Here is a 16758-nt window from a genome sequence, read left to right on the forward strand (position 1 = left end):
GTGTAGCTACGACGTTCGTGCACCCGGGTGATGTAGTAACTGGGATACCATCAACAACTGCCACCCAAGGTTGATCCGTTCCGTCCAAGTTAACCTTATGGACTAGGACCTCCTGCCATTCCCACACGTGACTTACTCCTCTCTACATGAGAACGAGTAATCATGGAATATCAAGATGAACTGTCAACTTAGCGTGCCCACATTCATACTTTACCATTTCAATATTTATTCATTAGATATTCCTCCTCGGAACACTCTTTCATATTCATACTCATTTCATCTACATCATATTCCATCATCTTTCATTTTCAAAACCTCAAATCGAACCAATTTGAATACAGATCCCATAGGATACCAAATACCGTTAATCTTCAACCCCGAACGAGACCGAACACTTGGAGTGAGACCGAGAGGTCTCCAGTTCCAAAACAGATCAAAACCGAGAGAGTTACTATCGGGGTTGAGAAAGAGACCGATTACAATACTATTTCTCAAAGACTAATAGAATCGAATGTTATTTACAAGGTGAGCCAATTTAATGAACTAACTCATGAGAGTTTAGACCGAACGCCAATAAGCTTAGGCCGAGTACTAAGACTCTAGGCCAAACACCATAGAAATTGATACTGTAGGACATCGAATAATAATAAGTGATGGAATTATATGAAGAAACCGAACGCTATAAATACTTAGCTTACTTATGAGTTTAACATCAAGGAGAACGAGTGCTAGTTGAAGACCGAGCACTGTAGAGACCAAACGCTATTGGTTTTGGCCGAATGCTCTTATTTAAAAATTAAATTACAGAATCAAGGTCGAGCGCTTGGTTTAAGACCAAGCACCACTTAGTACGAGCACTTGGTGTAAGACCGAGCACTACTTAGTACGAGCGCTTGGTGTAAGACTGAGCACTACTAAACTTATAGAATAAAGGCTTGATAAATATACGATACCATTTAACTAGTGTTCAAGAATGAACGAAATATACAAATACATATAGATATACTGAAGTTTATATAACCAAAATGAAAACGCTCGGTCCTCAATTGGAATTCTCTCCAAATGACAGAATCCACTTCCAACCGAGTCCACAAGAAAACCGAACGGTCAATGACCTTCAGTGACGAACATCAATTTTCACATAGAAATACAAACTTAGAATTCATACTCTTATTAATACATTCCTCAGCATTTATCTTCATACATTCATACAGCCAAAACATAGTAACAATCATACTTCATATTTCATCCAACAATCAAACAAGCATGCCAGCATTCAAAAACGAGAATAAAAATCAAATTATATAAGCTTCTCTTATCTCTAAGCGTGATCGAACGTTCACAATTTGAACCGAATGGCTCACCACCAATTTCTTAGAAGACTACGATCACGATTTACGAAACTAACCAAATGAAAGACCAGAAAGGCGTTCAGAAATGGGTTATGGAACACATGTAACTGGAAACTGAGTTTGCATGTACAGAAAAACCACTCGGCTGAGAGAGATGAACTTACCAGTCCAGAATCCAAAACTGATCGGTTCAAACGAACGCCCTCGACGCCGGGAGTGTTCAAACGGTGCCTGAGAGGTGATCGAAAGAAGAAATGGTTAAGATTTCTTAGAGAGAAGAATGAAATTTTAGAGAGAAGGAGGAGAAAAGAGTTTTCAGCAGGATAGGGAAGAAGAAAGGCATGCGGAGAAGTGGCACGACATTTGAAATTTTGCCTTAAATACTGTCGTCGCCCAAAACGAACGGTTACTTCCTTGCAACCACATGTTCTCCACTAATTGAGACGCTCACTCACTTCTTGGCACATGGATCCCACTACTTGGGGTTTTGAGTGCGTTTTTAATGGGATATGACAGTTTATGCATATTTTTATTTTTTATGAATATAATTAAATTCAATTTTAATCCTTAAAAAAATTCTGTTCTTGAAATCATAAATTTTAGTGTATATTTTTTAAAAGAATATTTTAAAAGAAATATATTTGAGGCATGTCATGTTAGCAATCATGAAAGAGAAAATTTATCCGTTATCATATATAAATATTGTGATGTGATTTTATAGTTTGATTTTGAGTTAAATGTAACCCTAAATGTGAACTCTTAGAATAAAGATTCATATTTTATAAATTATAAATAAAAGATGAGGTTGAACTTCCATTTGTTTATTTTGCTATTTTTTTTCCTACATGTTCTCATAATAATCAACTACAAAAAAAATGTTTTACTTTTACCTGAACAAACAATTATCTGGGAATTCAAAACTTGCAACACTAGATTGACTTTCTGTGTACAAAATTGTGATTTATACCAAAAATAACAAATGAAATTGAAAGAATGTAAATGATATGGGAGGGTGTGCAAGAAATGGATGGTGAAATAAATAGGTTAGCTAAATGAAGGATACACAGCATGCAAGCAAATCCAATGGACAAGGTAGACAACATTAAAGTGGAAATGTGGTTACAACTTAGAAATAGAAACATGACATTGGCAATTAAGTGCATGTTTGGATGTAAATTTGTTAAAAAAAGGTAGATTTGAAAAGCAGTTCTAAACATGCCTTAAGTGGGATGTGTGTGGAAAAAATGAAAGTTGTAAGAAGCAGTTGTGTAATGACAGAAGTCAAAGAAAAAAACAGAAGATTTTGGAGTGGTGGGAGCAACTATAAACTTTTTCATTTCATTCAAAACTCCACCCAAATGTGGAGAGGCCCAAGCACAGGAAAAAAAAGAGACATAATCATAACGACGAGAGGGTTACTCTCTACACTACCACACTTTGCTCCCTGCACCACTACATTTTTTTTAAATTTCAAAACTATCCTTTATATTTTAAAATATCCTACACCATCACCTCTTTTCTTCAACGATGTTAACATTTGTTGACGAAAAAATTCTTCAACGGAAATGCCACATCCGTTTAATAGATTTTTATAGAGTATTTTATTTATTATTTAAATAATATTATATAAATTAAATTAATAATAATTATTTTATTAAATAAAATAAAAATTAATTTATAAATAATTAAGTAATAATTTAAAAAAAATAATATTTATATATTAATTATTATTAAATTATTACTTTTAATTAATCAATTTGGGACTTAAATGACAATAAATGACACTCCTTACCCCAATCAGATAAAACAAGAAGAGAGTTTAAAAGATAGAAAACCATATTTTCTATAATACAACTTAAGAAGAATAAAAAATAAATAAAAAAACATAACCTTAATCCTGATGACTAGAAAATTAAGTAACTAAGGAAGGGAAGAGAATAAGAGATCTTAACTTATAGTCTTCTTCCTCTCCAACAAAATTTAGGTGAAAACGTTAGCCTATTTATGAAATACGAACTTAAATTTAACTAAAAGAAATATTCATTTGCTATTGCATATATACATAGATTACAAAAGAGAGAGAAGGAAAGAGTAAAACAAATATGGTCATGTTTATCCTTACATTAAAGTGTTGACCTCATAAATAATAATAATAAAAATAATAATAATATTAATAATAATGATAAAAAAGGAGTAAGAAAAAATTGTCTCTATGACTTAATGTTTTGAGAGATGAATTTGTATTGAGTTGAGTGTAGTCAATTGCAGTGTTCAGAGAGAAAAGAGACGAGTTTGTTGGTATACAAAGTGATGTGTGGTGGACATAGACTGAGGCATCATCCATCATGCGTCATGCATGATGTATCATCCATCATGCGTCATGCATGATGCATCATCCATCATCCATCATCCATGGAAGTAGCATTGGCATATGGTGGTCTGCGAATGGGGGGCCAATGCCTGCCATTAACGTTTCTTCTTGCAATGATGCATCTACTTTGGTGGATAATGCATTGATATTCATATTATCTGTATCAAACACCTTGCATACAAAACTCACACTATAATATTATCTTCACAGTGTAAATGTAATAATATTCCTTTCACATTCTTCAATCATTGTTGTGTTGAGGACCAAAACAAACTCTCTGAACAACGTCACATATATGTATGTAAGAATGTCTGAACCAACTTTATCTTATACCTCTTCTTTTCCATCCAAATTCTCGTTCATACATATATGTCGGTTTTTCTGTCCTTATGTATCTGTATCCTGCTACACGGATGTTAACTACTCCTTTAGAAATTCTTTCGCATAATAATTTACCAAAAATTAATAATTAAGTATAATGTATCATACGTGTCTCAAAATAATGTATTAGTGCAAAATAATAATAATAAATATATAAACAAAACGTATATTTACCTTTAATTTTTTTAAGGAATTAAAGTATTGAATAAAAATAACAAGGAATATTTCACTTTCAATCTTGCTCATTTTATCAACAATAGCAGCTATAGTTAGATTCTTTAATTATGGCGTTGAAATTTAGTATTTAACATGCATGGAGAAAGACTTTATAGAAAACACCAATTTTTATTATTTATAATATATATATGTTCCTTTATAAATTACTCTAAAATATAATTGTTTTATCTATATATGACACAAATGGTTACTCTTTTTATAAGTTTTTCAATCGATTTTTATTGTTTTATATTTTTTTTATCAAATAAACAGAAAATAATAATTTAAATTATATTTTAAGAAACTCATTTCTTTTATAATCTTTTAATTCTAATATATAATAATAATTCAAGTTATTTTAAAAAAATAAAAAGTGAATAATACATCTGTTTTCACCAGTATTTTTAAAGAGAATAGTTTTATCGTAGAAGAAATTTTACGGTAAAAGTAATTAAAATAGGTTTGAGTAATGGAACTGATAAATTTGAAAGACAAACATTTCTCCTCCTCGAGAATAATTTCTTATGTTGAATCAATTTTCCATATTTTGTACTACTTTATTACAGGGTTATCGTTTTGTTGTTTTTTCTTCTATCTTTCATTAATTATGAATTAATACACTTTTTGGGATGTGAAAATACATTTGAGAAAGTCTACTCCAAAATAAATGAAACATGTGAAAAGTAATTACGAGGTGTAGAAAGTTGGAACTAATACGAGTTTCTTTAAAATAAAACAGATATCAAAACTTACATTTTTCTTTTCTTTACTATTATAAAATTGTTGAACATATTTTATTTAGTCTGAAATGGACTTTTCCAAATATAAAAGTACATTCCTGGAAGTCCATTTGAAAATGAATACAGGTTATTTAAGAATTTTATTTTATGATGTTTAAAGAAAGTTACCCTTAAACTTATATAGTCAGGCCCAATTTAAACTCTTCATAGAGATTCTACATGTGACACCTCTTTTTCTCTCTTGGCACTCCCCTTCCAGATTTTTTTTTCACCAGAATTACTCTTCATCAAAAGACTATTCCCTTAATACAGTTCAGCAAAAACTCCAAAAAACAATGGAAGATAAAAATCAGGTGTAGGAAATGACGATGGAGGAGATTAAAGTTGCTTTACATCAGCTGTTGCTCAACTCTTCCAACACTCATGGAACAGTTTTTGATTGTCCAATGGCAAAATTGTTCAAATTGCAACAGACTGGGTCTGTATCAGACTACTATATGAAATTCACTTCGTTGGCAAATAGGTCTGAAGGATTGAATGAAGAGGCTATTCTAAATTGTTTTATTATTGGGTTACTGCTTTTAGAACCCATCAAGGTGGTATGAATGGCTCGTAATTCCATTTGGCTTATCAAATGCGCCAGCCACCTTCCAGTGCTCAATGATTCAGATTTTTAATGGTTTTTGAGGAAATTTGTGTTAGTTTTTTTTATGACATTAGTGTAAAGCACTAATTGGAAGGACCATTTGCATCACTTGGAGATAGTTCTGAATATCTTAAAAATGAATCAGCTGTTTACTAAATTCTCAAAATGCACTTTTGGGGTTCACCAATTATGTTATTTGGGCCATACATTGTAAGCAAATGGAGTGGCAATGGACACTGAAAAATTAGAAGCAGTCACCAAGTCGTCTAACTCAACTCCACAAAATCAGTTTTAGGCTGAAGTTTGCACCCACTTATAAACTAAAAATTGGTTTTATCTCTAGTCGATGTGGAACTTCCAACAATAAGTATCTCTCTCCATACACCATGATCCTCCTTACCTAGTCTCCATTTCCATTTAATTAAAAGGCTTTGTTAAAGTTTTTAATATCTCTTATGTCCAACTCCTTTCCTTCTTTGATTTACACATATCCTAACCTAAGCTATATTGTTATCCTCATATCTCCATTCCCAAAGAAAGTTCCTTCTTATTGTTTAATTTCAGCCTAAGTTAAAATCATAAGAAAGTCAAATGTATAATGCTATTATAAGTTTTATAACCTTTTTTTAAGATATTTTGTATAATAATTTTAAGAGTTATTATTATTTGAAACATGATTTCAAATAACAGTATTACAATATAAATTATTTATTATAAATTTCAAATTCAATTTGAAGGTTTAAATTGATTATTTGTTATAAAATTAATATAAAATGCTTCATACAATATGTATTTTTAAATATTAAAATTAAACTTAATACCATTTTTTTTTTATTTTGTTTAATGTGAGACTCAATTTTTTTAGTGGTTAATGTGGTTCTAATTTTCGTAATTTATGTTTAATTTGGTCATTTTTATGACGTCATCTAAATAACTAAGGAGAGATGAATATTATGAGTGACATGTTACTTTGTGATTTTTTAAAATTTAAAAAAATGTTATTTATTAGTTTTTTTAGTTTTTTTCTTAATTTAAAAAAGTTATCCACGTGTCAAGATAATGAATGTTAATGTCAAGTCAGTATCAATATCATGTGTCAATGTTAGTGCCACGTGTCAGTATTTTGTATTCAATTTAGTCCCAATTTTGTTAGTTTTGTTAATTTTATTCAAATTAATCCCAATTTGATAAAATTTGAGCTAATATACAATGAGTCATATAAATAAATGCATATGGTGGTGAAGGTATATGAATATTTCTCATATAAAAAGGCATGACTTTAGTTCCTCTAAAGTGATATATTCTTTAACTATGTCTAGGAAATTAACAAAAATCTCAAACGAAAAGGAAAAACTTATTTTAATTTATGAATGTGAACCATATCATGCTCAGATCTCAGATACCATTTTATTGGGAACCAAAAATCAATAAATTCACTACCGGAAACATATTAAAACCTAAATAGTCTAGTGGACACAAAACTATACCATACGAGGAAACGTAGAGAAATTAAAAGAAATAAAGATAATTATATATAAACGTTAACACATATAAGAACGAACATACTAACTATAGAAACATAATACTCACTCAAACATGAAAGAAAGAACTAATACATACCTTCATAAACTAATCTTATAATTAGAATCTAATTTCTTAAAAAGATATATATCCATTTATATATTTATTATCACCAATATTTTGAACACATAAATAAAGTGCACATCACATCATGATAAGTCAAACTTCAAGTAATTAATTAAAAATAAGAATAATTATGATAATCAATTCGATAAAAAAAATATAAAGATGCATCCATAATGATTTTTTAATTTAAAATATCCCTGGCTTTTTTTAATAAAAGTGAAGTTACAGTAACATGCATGCAGTTGACAACTACACCAAGATGTGTTATTGTTCCTTGTATTATACTTAACCAAAACTATTCCTTCATTGAAACGAAAAGTGCCACAACCATATAATACCAACATGACCCTCCTTCTTTCATCGTATCATCTTCATCTCACTCTCTCTTCACCGAAGATGCAGATCTCAACACGTGCTCATTTGCTTCTCTTCTTCTTCTTCTTCTTGAACTCTCTTGTTCACTCATCACCCTCTGTTCAAGGTCATATGACGTGACGTGTCAATGCATATGTTTAATTCTCGTCTTCTCAACCCTAAATTCCAAGCTCTCATTCATGTTTTGTGTTTCCACTATTTTAGATTTCCAGCCACTACCACCACCACCCACCTCTGGCGGTGATTACGATTACGAGCCTCACCTATCGCCACCGGCGCTTCCGCCTGTGCCTGCTGCTGCTGGTGATAGCGATCCTCTCTCCGGCGAGTCCGTTCCCACGTCGCCGGCGGTGATTGGGAAGCGGCATCATGGATCTCCAGAAGCTCCGGTGAAGGACAACGGCGGCGTGTGGTGGTGTTCGGTGAGGGAGGAAGTGGAGGAGTGTAGATTCTTTGTGAGTGTGATTAACCAACTAACGGGCTACTCATGGAAATGGTTAACTCTCACAAAAACTATATTCTCTTTACTTGTGGATTTAATTTTCTTGCTCACTACTGTTAAAAGGTTTTTAAATTGTGGACTAAAATTAAAATTCAAGTTATGTATTGTTTTTAAAGTAATTAGTATAAGACTTAACAAATTTCTTATATATATAGTAATCTCTAATTAGTTGGTTGATATTGTAAAAATTCTTTACGATACATTTAAATTATGTTTTCTTTTTATTAACTAATAAATACAGATATAATTAGAAAGTAGTTTAAGAGGATAAGATTTCCATTAGTTTACAATGTAGATTTCTTTCGTGGTATGTAAAAAAATGAAAATAGTTTATGCTATACTATATATGTGTCCTTTTAAGTAAAGATTACAAATTATAAATTAAAAAATAGAATGAGAGAAAAAAAAAGTTTTAAATTGTAAACGTGTGTAATTAGATAAACATGTAGATTTTTACAAGTAAAATAATAAATTCATATAAAATTAAAATAAAAAATAATCTAAACTATATATGAGAAATGACGTTTGAGCCAACAACTATCCTATATCTCGTTTTTATCTGGTCACCAAAACATAAAGATAGGATCTTTTTGTAGTTAATTTGTACAAGTCAGTCATAGAAGAAAAATACTAATATATAAGTGCAATAGAGCTTCTTATTATGATACTTATTAATATATTATTATTAATTATTTTAAATGTGTGTATATATTAAAAGAGTTGTAAGAGAATATTATTAACTTTTGTTATAAAAATTCTGAAGAGGCAAGACTTTTTAATCCTTATTCAGAAAGACATTATCTTTCTACCGTAATTTTTCTCTAACTTATTTTCAAAGACTAGGTGTGTAACTAATCCAACCTGTAAGTAAAAACAGTATCAAGTTAAATTTTATATCTTACACGCGCTGATTTTGTGAATTTTATAAATGAATTTTTATTATTTCTTATTTTCATGATATTTTTAATTAATATTTCCATTTATTTGATTCGTAATTTTGACTATTTTATATTTCACTAGTGGATGTTTTATTATTAATATTTTTTTATTTCTTTCTCTTTATTTCATTAGATAATATAATTTTTATTAACCAGTTTTAGATGGATACATTACAGTGTCAAAAACATTGAGTATCTACCCATCACAGAACATAATAAACTTAGAAACCTTTTTTTCATAGTTTATACTTTAAAAGAAAAATAATTTTTGATCTTCACCTAGCAAAATTGACTGTTATTGACAATTTTCCTTTTTAAAAATTTAGCTGATTTTTACTACAATTTTAGTTGCAAGTGCTTATTTTCTTCGATGGAAACTTGAAGTTGATGGGTACACTCAAAAAAGACTTTTAGTTTGGTCCTACGTCGGATTCTAGCAAATGGATAATTGAAAAAGGAATATGCAACATTTCCAGTGATACGACTCTTATTTCTTATATGTCCTCCTTAGTGTCCAAAGAGAAAAAGCCCAAGAGTGCATGGTTTCGATTCAGAAAGGAGAAGCAGATTTGGTGAACTTAGAAGCAGGGCTTGCTTATACTGCATTCATCAACCACTCAATGAAAGCCATAGCCAGTGAGATGTACTGTGACCATTCCAAAACCTATGAAGCAGTAGTAGTAGTAAACAGAAGGGCATGTGAGAGCAAAGAAAAGATCAGTTTAATGGATTTCAAAGGCCACAAGTCTTGTCATGGAGGTTACTCCACAGCAGTTGGATGGAACTACCCCATCAATTACATTAAAAATTTAATTAACAGTGCAGAACAAGATGGCAGGAAAATTGTAACTAATTTTTTCTCTGCTATCTGTGCTCCATCAGAGGTTGAAGGTCTTGATATATGCAGTGCATGCAGCAAAGAGAATGAAACCTGCTCTGAAAGGGGTAAATACTCTGGTCATTCAGGAGCTTTTAGGTGCCTAGTAGAGGAATTGGGAGACATTGCTTTTGTCAAGAGTGATACTGTATTGCTCTATTCAATGGAGGGGCCTCATACCCAATTATGGTCAACAAAGTCTGTTAGGGACTTCATGTAAGTATCTTCCCATATGCATGTTTTACATTATACGTGACAGAGAAAATGTGTGTCAAAACATTCGATTGATTAACTGCAGGTATCTTTGTCCGCAAGGAGGGTGCAGAGAAATCAATGGCTATCCTGGAGATTGTTCGTAAGTTATTAACACTCGGTTCATGAGTTGCCTATAAATCCTTGCTTTGATAATGTCAACTTTAGTTTTACCTGCATATTCTATGAGAAAATATGGATTCCAGATAAAGCTTCAAGATACACTATACTCAAGTGAGTTTTCCTGATTCATAACCAGATTTGGAGCCGTTCCTGCAGATGTGATAATGGCTCATAACTCGATGCCCAACAAGAAGAGAGAGCATATTTTGGAAACATTAACGAATACTAGTTTGGCGGATGCTCTTCATGCCCCCAACAATGTTCGCGGCCACTTATTTAGTCCAAGGTAAAATAGAATATCTTGTCATAAGAACTTCTTTTGCTGGATGATTAGTACTGTGGTCCCAGCAGGTTTTAGTATTACAGTGTTATACCATGTGAGTTAAACTTGACTTAAAAGTGAAATCCCAAAAGGTTCCTATATGTAGATATCTGGATGAAAACAGTACCTAAGTACAATGATAAAAGGACTGTCTCAAAAATTCAACCCTTTCTATGCAGTACCCAAGGACTAGCCATGATTGAAAAGATCACAAGGCTATATCTGGGGAAATCAGCTTCAATCTCACAGAGCATACAAAAATTGAATTCCCCAGAAACCGGAGCCAACTCATATGAAGCAGATAACGGTTCTGGTAAAGTCTAATTTCAGAATCCATTTGGAGTAATAAATCCTAGATCTATTGCTGCACTAACTTTATTCCAACATATGCCTTAACAGAAGAATCTTCTTCGTCTTCTTACATTTGCTGTTCACAAGTAATGACTATGCTCGTACTCCTGATGTCACTGCTGATACTTGGAATACTCACTCCAAAATAGAACAAAAATTGGTATTATTCTATTCATATGCATTACAAATTACTGCAGGTACTATTTTTTTTTTTTGTGGTAACATTGACAAAAAACTAGCATGACGAGCTCCGAAAAAACAAAAAAGACATGGTTTTATATTTAATTCCTTTACTGTATCTGTAGGTTTCAATAACGAAAAGTAGTACTGTTCACTGAATTCTTACCTTGATATTGGAATTGAGAAAATTTGCCAATTTCAAATGAAAACTATTAACTTTTTCCCATTTAAGTTTATCACCTTGTTCATCGCCAACCCATATGTACAGATATTTGAAAGCATACTGTGGTCTGAAAACCTCAGAATCAATCTAAACCAGTTTTTTACAGTTTAATCAATCTAATGAAGCTTTATACACGAGGTACATAGCAATATATACATATATACGAAAAGTATGAGTAAGAGGAATGTCACCAGTGCTCCATAATTGAGAAAAATGCCCAGGTCCTACAGACAATGTCAGACATGAGCATTGAATTAATAGGACTATATAAATCATAATGCTTAATCATTTTTCTGATTCGCCACTTCTGCAAGTGTGAAATTAATGAGAGCAGATGCTTGTGCGTCTGTTCTGTCCCTGAAAGCAATGGAGATCGAAGATGGAGAGTTCTTAAATTCAATAGAGTAATATGTAAGATAATTTCAACTGTCACTGCCGATAAAAAAATAAAAAATCTCAACAGTCACTACCTTCCCGGAGTTGTATTTCAATTCTCGAGGAAGTGTCCATGCAGTTCTTTACAAAGCAGGGAAATACTTGAATGTAAGTTTGTGGACTTGTTTGAAGAGCCAAATCACCAATAATCCTGTCAGGAAAATATCCACCTCCTGAAATGGTACAACTGACTAACATCATGAACAACTACTTCTTGATTTGTGATGTCTGAGACAAGCTTCACAGAATTATGGAAATCACAAGAAAAGAACAAAGCAAAAGTATATTCACAGCAGCCAGCATTAATCTAAGAAGTTGAAGAGGCTCGCGTCAACTAATTGAATCGTTTGTCAGTAATGAAATATTATTATAAACTCATCAAATATTTAGAAACCAAATTATTGTAGCTAGCAAAGACTGATCCACCGATTGTACTGAATTCAAACTTAAATTGATTACTTCTTTCTAATAAAATAAAGAAGCAAACAGTAACCAGCATTACCATATATACATACATATAGATCATATTGGTAGAAGACAAAAAACATTTTGAAATTAGGATGGAAGAGATAGAACACAGAACAGTGGAAGTGAATGGCATAAAAATGCATGTAGCAGAGAAAGGAGAAGGTCCTGTGGTGTTGTTCATCCATGGCTTCCCTGAACTTTGGTACTCATGGCGCCACCAGATTCTGTCTCTCAGCGCCAAAGGATACCACGCTGTAGCACCAGACCTCCGTGGCTACGGTGACACCGAGGCACCAGCTTCAATCAGCAGCTACACATGCTTTCACGTAGTGGGTGATTTGGTTGCGCTTATAGACCTTCTGGGTTTCGACCAAGTCTTCCTTGTGGCTCATGACTAGGGAGCCATCGTAGGTTGGTACCTCTGCATGTTTCGCCCCGATAGAGTCAAGGCCTATGTCTGCCTCAGTGTTCCTTTACTCCACAGAGATCCCAACGTCAGAACCGTCGATGCCATGCGTGCCATGTACGGAGACGACTACTACATCTGCAGATTTCAGGTTATATATTATTTTCCTTAGGATTTGTCAGATTTTCCTGAAATTTTGGAAGGTTCATGAAAAATATTTGTTTATGTGAAATAAAGGAATGATTTTGTTCGATGGTGACAGAAACCAGGCGAAATGGAGGCTCAGATGGCTGAAGTTGGCACTGAGTATGTTCTGAAAAACAACCTTACAAATCGTACACCTGGTCCTCCAATCTTTCCCAAGGGAGAGTTTGGTACCGGATTCAATCCAGATATGCCTGATACCTTGCCCTCCTGGCTCACACAAGATGATCTTGATTACTTTGTCTCCAAATTCAACAAAACGGGTTTCACTGGAAGCTTGAACTACTACAGAAATTTTGACACGTAAATTCTTGATTTTCCGGCTTGCCAAGGATATTGTTTTCCACTGCTATAAATAATGTTTATTTATCGGGAAACTCGGTCAAAAAGTTGTATGTATATTTTTGCAGAAACTGGGAGCTGACGTCACCATGGACTGGAGCGCAAATCAAGGTTCCGGTAAAATTCATCACCGGAGATTTGGACTCTGTATACACGTCGCTGAACATGGAGGAGTATATCCACGGTGGAGGTTTCAAACAACATGTGCCAAATTTAGAAGAAGTGATTGTGTTGAGAGGAGTATCTCATTTCAATAATCAAGAAGCTGCCGAGGAAGTCAATGATCACATATACCATTTTATCAACAAGCACGCACATGCAAAAACAACCTGAAACACTGTCGCAGATTCATAGAGCCAAAAGGTCTTCGTAGTTAAGGTTCATGCATTGTATTTCGATATAAACCCACATCCAGTAACCGTTTATGTCCCTTTGTAATACTAAATAAAATTTTCAAGTTTGTCTCTTCAAAAGTAACATGGTACTTTATTTGTTATTTACAGATCACTTAAAATTTACGGGGTATACGAAGTCTTGATGAATGATTGAAAATAGAAAGTGAGAAAAAAAAAGCTGAAACGTTGCATAAATAACGTACGAGGGAAAAAAAAAAGTCAGATTTTCAAGGAGTTAATTCCGTTTAAGCCAATGAATTAATTACTTTTATTAATTGTTATTTATTTCTCAATTTAGTATTTAATAAATATTTTATTAGTAGACTATAGCATGTAAATAAGAAGATTGTTTGATATATATAGTTTGCTTCTTTCAATGGGTACATTTTACTGTGTACCAGTTTTAGTATACAAAAATATCCTCGTATATTATGGATTCTAAGTTTTAAGGTAGGGATTTGAATAATTTTAATTTCAACGAAAAAAAAAAAACTTCAAACCCTTGCTCACATCATCATTTTCTAAACCCTTTCTCTCACTCCAACATTTTTCTCTATGATCCCTACTCTAGTCTCAACTAAAAAAATCAAAAACACTCACGACACCGCATTTGTTGCTCTGGTTCTGTTCATTCATTGCTTTTCACTTTAATAACAAAATAATTGATGATGTGATGTTGATTTTTGATTCGAGGGTTGTGTTATATCTTTTCCCTTCCGATTGTTATTAAATTTCGTTTTAAAATTTAGAAGAAAGATTTGATATTTTGACTAAGTTGTCCGAAAATATTTTCCAGAAGAGAAAAACTGTTATGTGAAAAGGGGATTTCAGAATGAGTAAATTATTGTCAGAAAATGGATTGGATTTCTAAAGTCAGCTCTTAAAAATAATCCTAAAAACATATTTTTCACTGAAAACAATATTTTGAAATATACTTATTTTGAAATATACTTTTCATCTTAGTGCATATAACCAACTGCATATAACCAACGTTAAAACAACAAAAAATGAAGCTCTTGCACAATTTAATAAATGATTTAACACGAAGAAATTATTGAAGAGAGTTAAAGTGAAAACAAATGAACGAATAGAACAAAACAACAAATTGTGGTGACGCGGGTTGTTGTGTGGGTGAGAGAGAATATGGAGATGACGAAAAATAAATTGGATAAGTGAGGAAGGTGGATTAGGATTAGGCGAATGTTTCTGATTTTTTTAGTTGGACTACACAGAGAAAAGTTGGAGTGAGAGAGATGAAAAAAAAAATTGAAAGGAGGGATGAGTAAAGGTTTAGGAGTTTCTTGTTTTTTTAGTTTTGAGAACGAAAATTATTCAAATATCTTTACACATTGCTAAAATGTACCAACTAAAAAAAGAGTGTTACGCAAGGTAACTAACTCTATATATAATATAATTAAAATATTATAAGCTATTATATTATCATAATATACAAATAAAAATATAGATACGAGGCGTTCTTTTATATATAATTGAAGTAATATAATCGAGAAACTTTTTTATGGAAATATTAATGACATAAAGTTTGGCGAATGTATAAATAGTGACTGAACATAAGATATTGAAAAAGAAGGAGAGCGATGAATGGGCCACACTTTTTCTTGATTCGATCATCCATCATCTACCAAAGTTAAGCCAATCACACATTTCTACTTTCAATCAGGTTTTATATTCACAAGAGTATTTTGGTCTTCCAATAAATATATTATTGTTGCTCTTTTAATAGCCAAAACATAATACACAATAACAACTAATTGTACAACTTAGACAAAATAATTAAGAAGAAATACGGAAGTAATGCATCAAAAAATAAAATACTTCCATAATGATATTTTATGATAACAAATCTTTCATTATAAAAAAAATATATTTCATGGACAATCAAAACATATAGATATTTGATTTTACAAAATCTAAGAAGATAATTGAGAAAGCAGAAAATATTTGAAATGGTACAAACTTAATTTAAAGAAGATAATGTTAGAATTAAATGAAGAGTATGGAGCGCACACTTATTTTAAAGATGAAAAGAAATTTGTTTGCATTTGAACTTTTCAACACCTATAAAAAATGTGTGACATATGAGTACATTATCAAAACCTCGTATTATTTTTATTTGTTACTTTATTCATTTACTTTGATAAAGAAGTTAGCGAGATGATGCATCATATATTTGAATTTTTCAACACCTATAAAAAATGTGACATAAAAGTGTATTATCAAAAACTTATATTATTTTTATTTATTGCTTTATTTATTTATCTTGATAAAGAAATTAGCAAGATAATGCATCATATAAGTGAGTTTTAGAAAACAATAGAATTTGTGTTTAAGAAAGAAAAAACATTTCTTTGTGAACTTTTTATGTACGTCCTTCATGTTTCATAATTTATAAATACCATATTAATCACTTGTAATTAGTTACGCTGCTGACATTTATAAAACTAATCACAATCAATCACTTTAATCATAATAACACAGTCATCCAAACAAATAACAGTACAGAATTATAAAATCAAAATGTCTTAAAGATGTGTATTTATTTACATTATTTTTTGCTCAAGATTCATTTTTTGTTTTTTCATTTTTTGTCTATAATATTATCCGTCCATGCTTACTTTTTTTTGTCTTTTTCTTTTATTTTTCATACAATTTAAAGAGCTGCGAAAGAGAAATAACTATTAGAAAAATGTTTTTTTAATAATTTCTTTTGATAATTTTTTACTTGATTAATTCGTTCAAATATACATATCTATAAAATAGTGACATATCGTAAAAAGGTTAAAAAAAATTGTTAACGTGTGATGATCTAACTATCCTAACTATTATTTCTCTCTTTTGTTGGTTGACCTTCTTTTAGTTGTTTTCCACGTGAAGTCTAGCGGTGGAACTTTGGCCACTGTCCCCTGCTCTCTGAAAAAACTAACAAATATTAAATATTATATGTATATCATGGGATAAACTTTTTTATAATTAACTTTGCTAAAATATCAA

General features: G+C 31.6%; 2 protein-coding genes and 1 pseudogene across 2 annotated transcripts; all 3 read left to right on the forward strand.

The window, feature by feature from the left end:
* The first annotated feature begins 7756 nt into the window (after positions 1–7756).
* Positions 7757–11334, forward strand: LOC124826326 (uncharacterized). The gene is made up of 6 exons (XM_088096738.1): positions 7757–8224; positions 9680–10261; positions 10344–10400; positions 10557–10706; positions 10922–11055; positions 11142–11334. The coding sequence occupies exons 1-6, from the start codon at positions 7908–7910 to the stop codon at positions 11240–11242; spliced, it is 1341 nt and encodes a 446-aa protein (XP_087952864.1). The 5' UTR covers positions 7757–7907; the 3' UTR covers positions 11243–11334.
* Positions 11335–12491: 1157 nt separating this feature from the next.
* Positions 12492–12797, forward strand: LOC148194666 (epoxide hydrolase 2 pseudogene; annotated as a pseudogene).
* Positions 12492–13774, forward strand: LOC148194665 (epoxide hydrolase 1-like). Its single transcript, XM_088096740.1, has 3 exons — positions 12492–12956; positions 13068–13312; positions 13420–13774. Exons 1-3 carry the CDS (start codon positions 12825–12827, stop codon positions 13682–13684), a joined length of 642 nt encoding a protein of 213 aa, XP_087952866.1. The 5' UTR covers positions 12492–12824; the 3' UTR covers positions 13685–13774.
* Positions 13775–16758: the final 2984 nt, after the last annotated feature.

The sequence above is a fragment of the Vigna umbellata genome, chromosome 8 (genome assembly GCF_029865625.1).
Source record: "Vigna umbellata cultivar VRB3 chromosome 8, Vumbellata_1.0, whole genome shotgun sequence".
NCBI lineage: Eukaryota > Viridiplantae > Streptophyta > Magnoliopsida > Fabales > Fabaceae > Vigna > Vigna umbellata.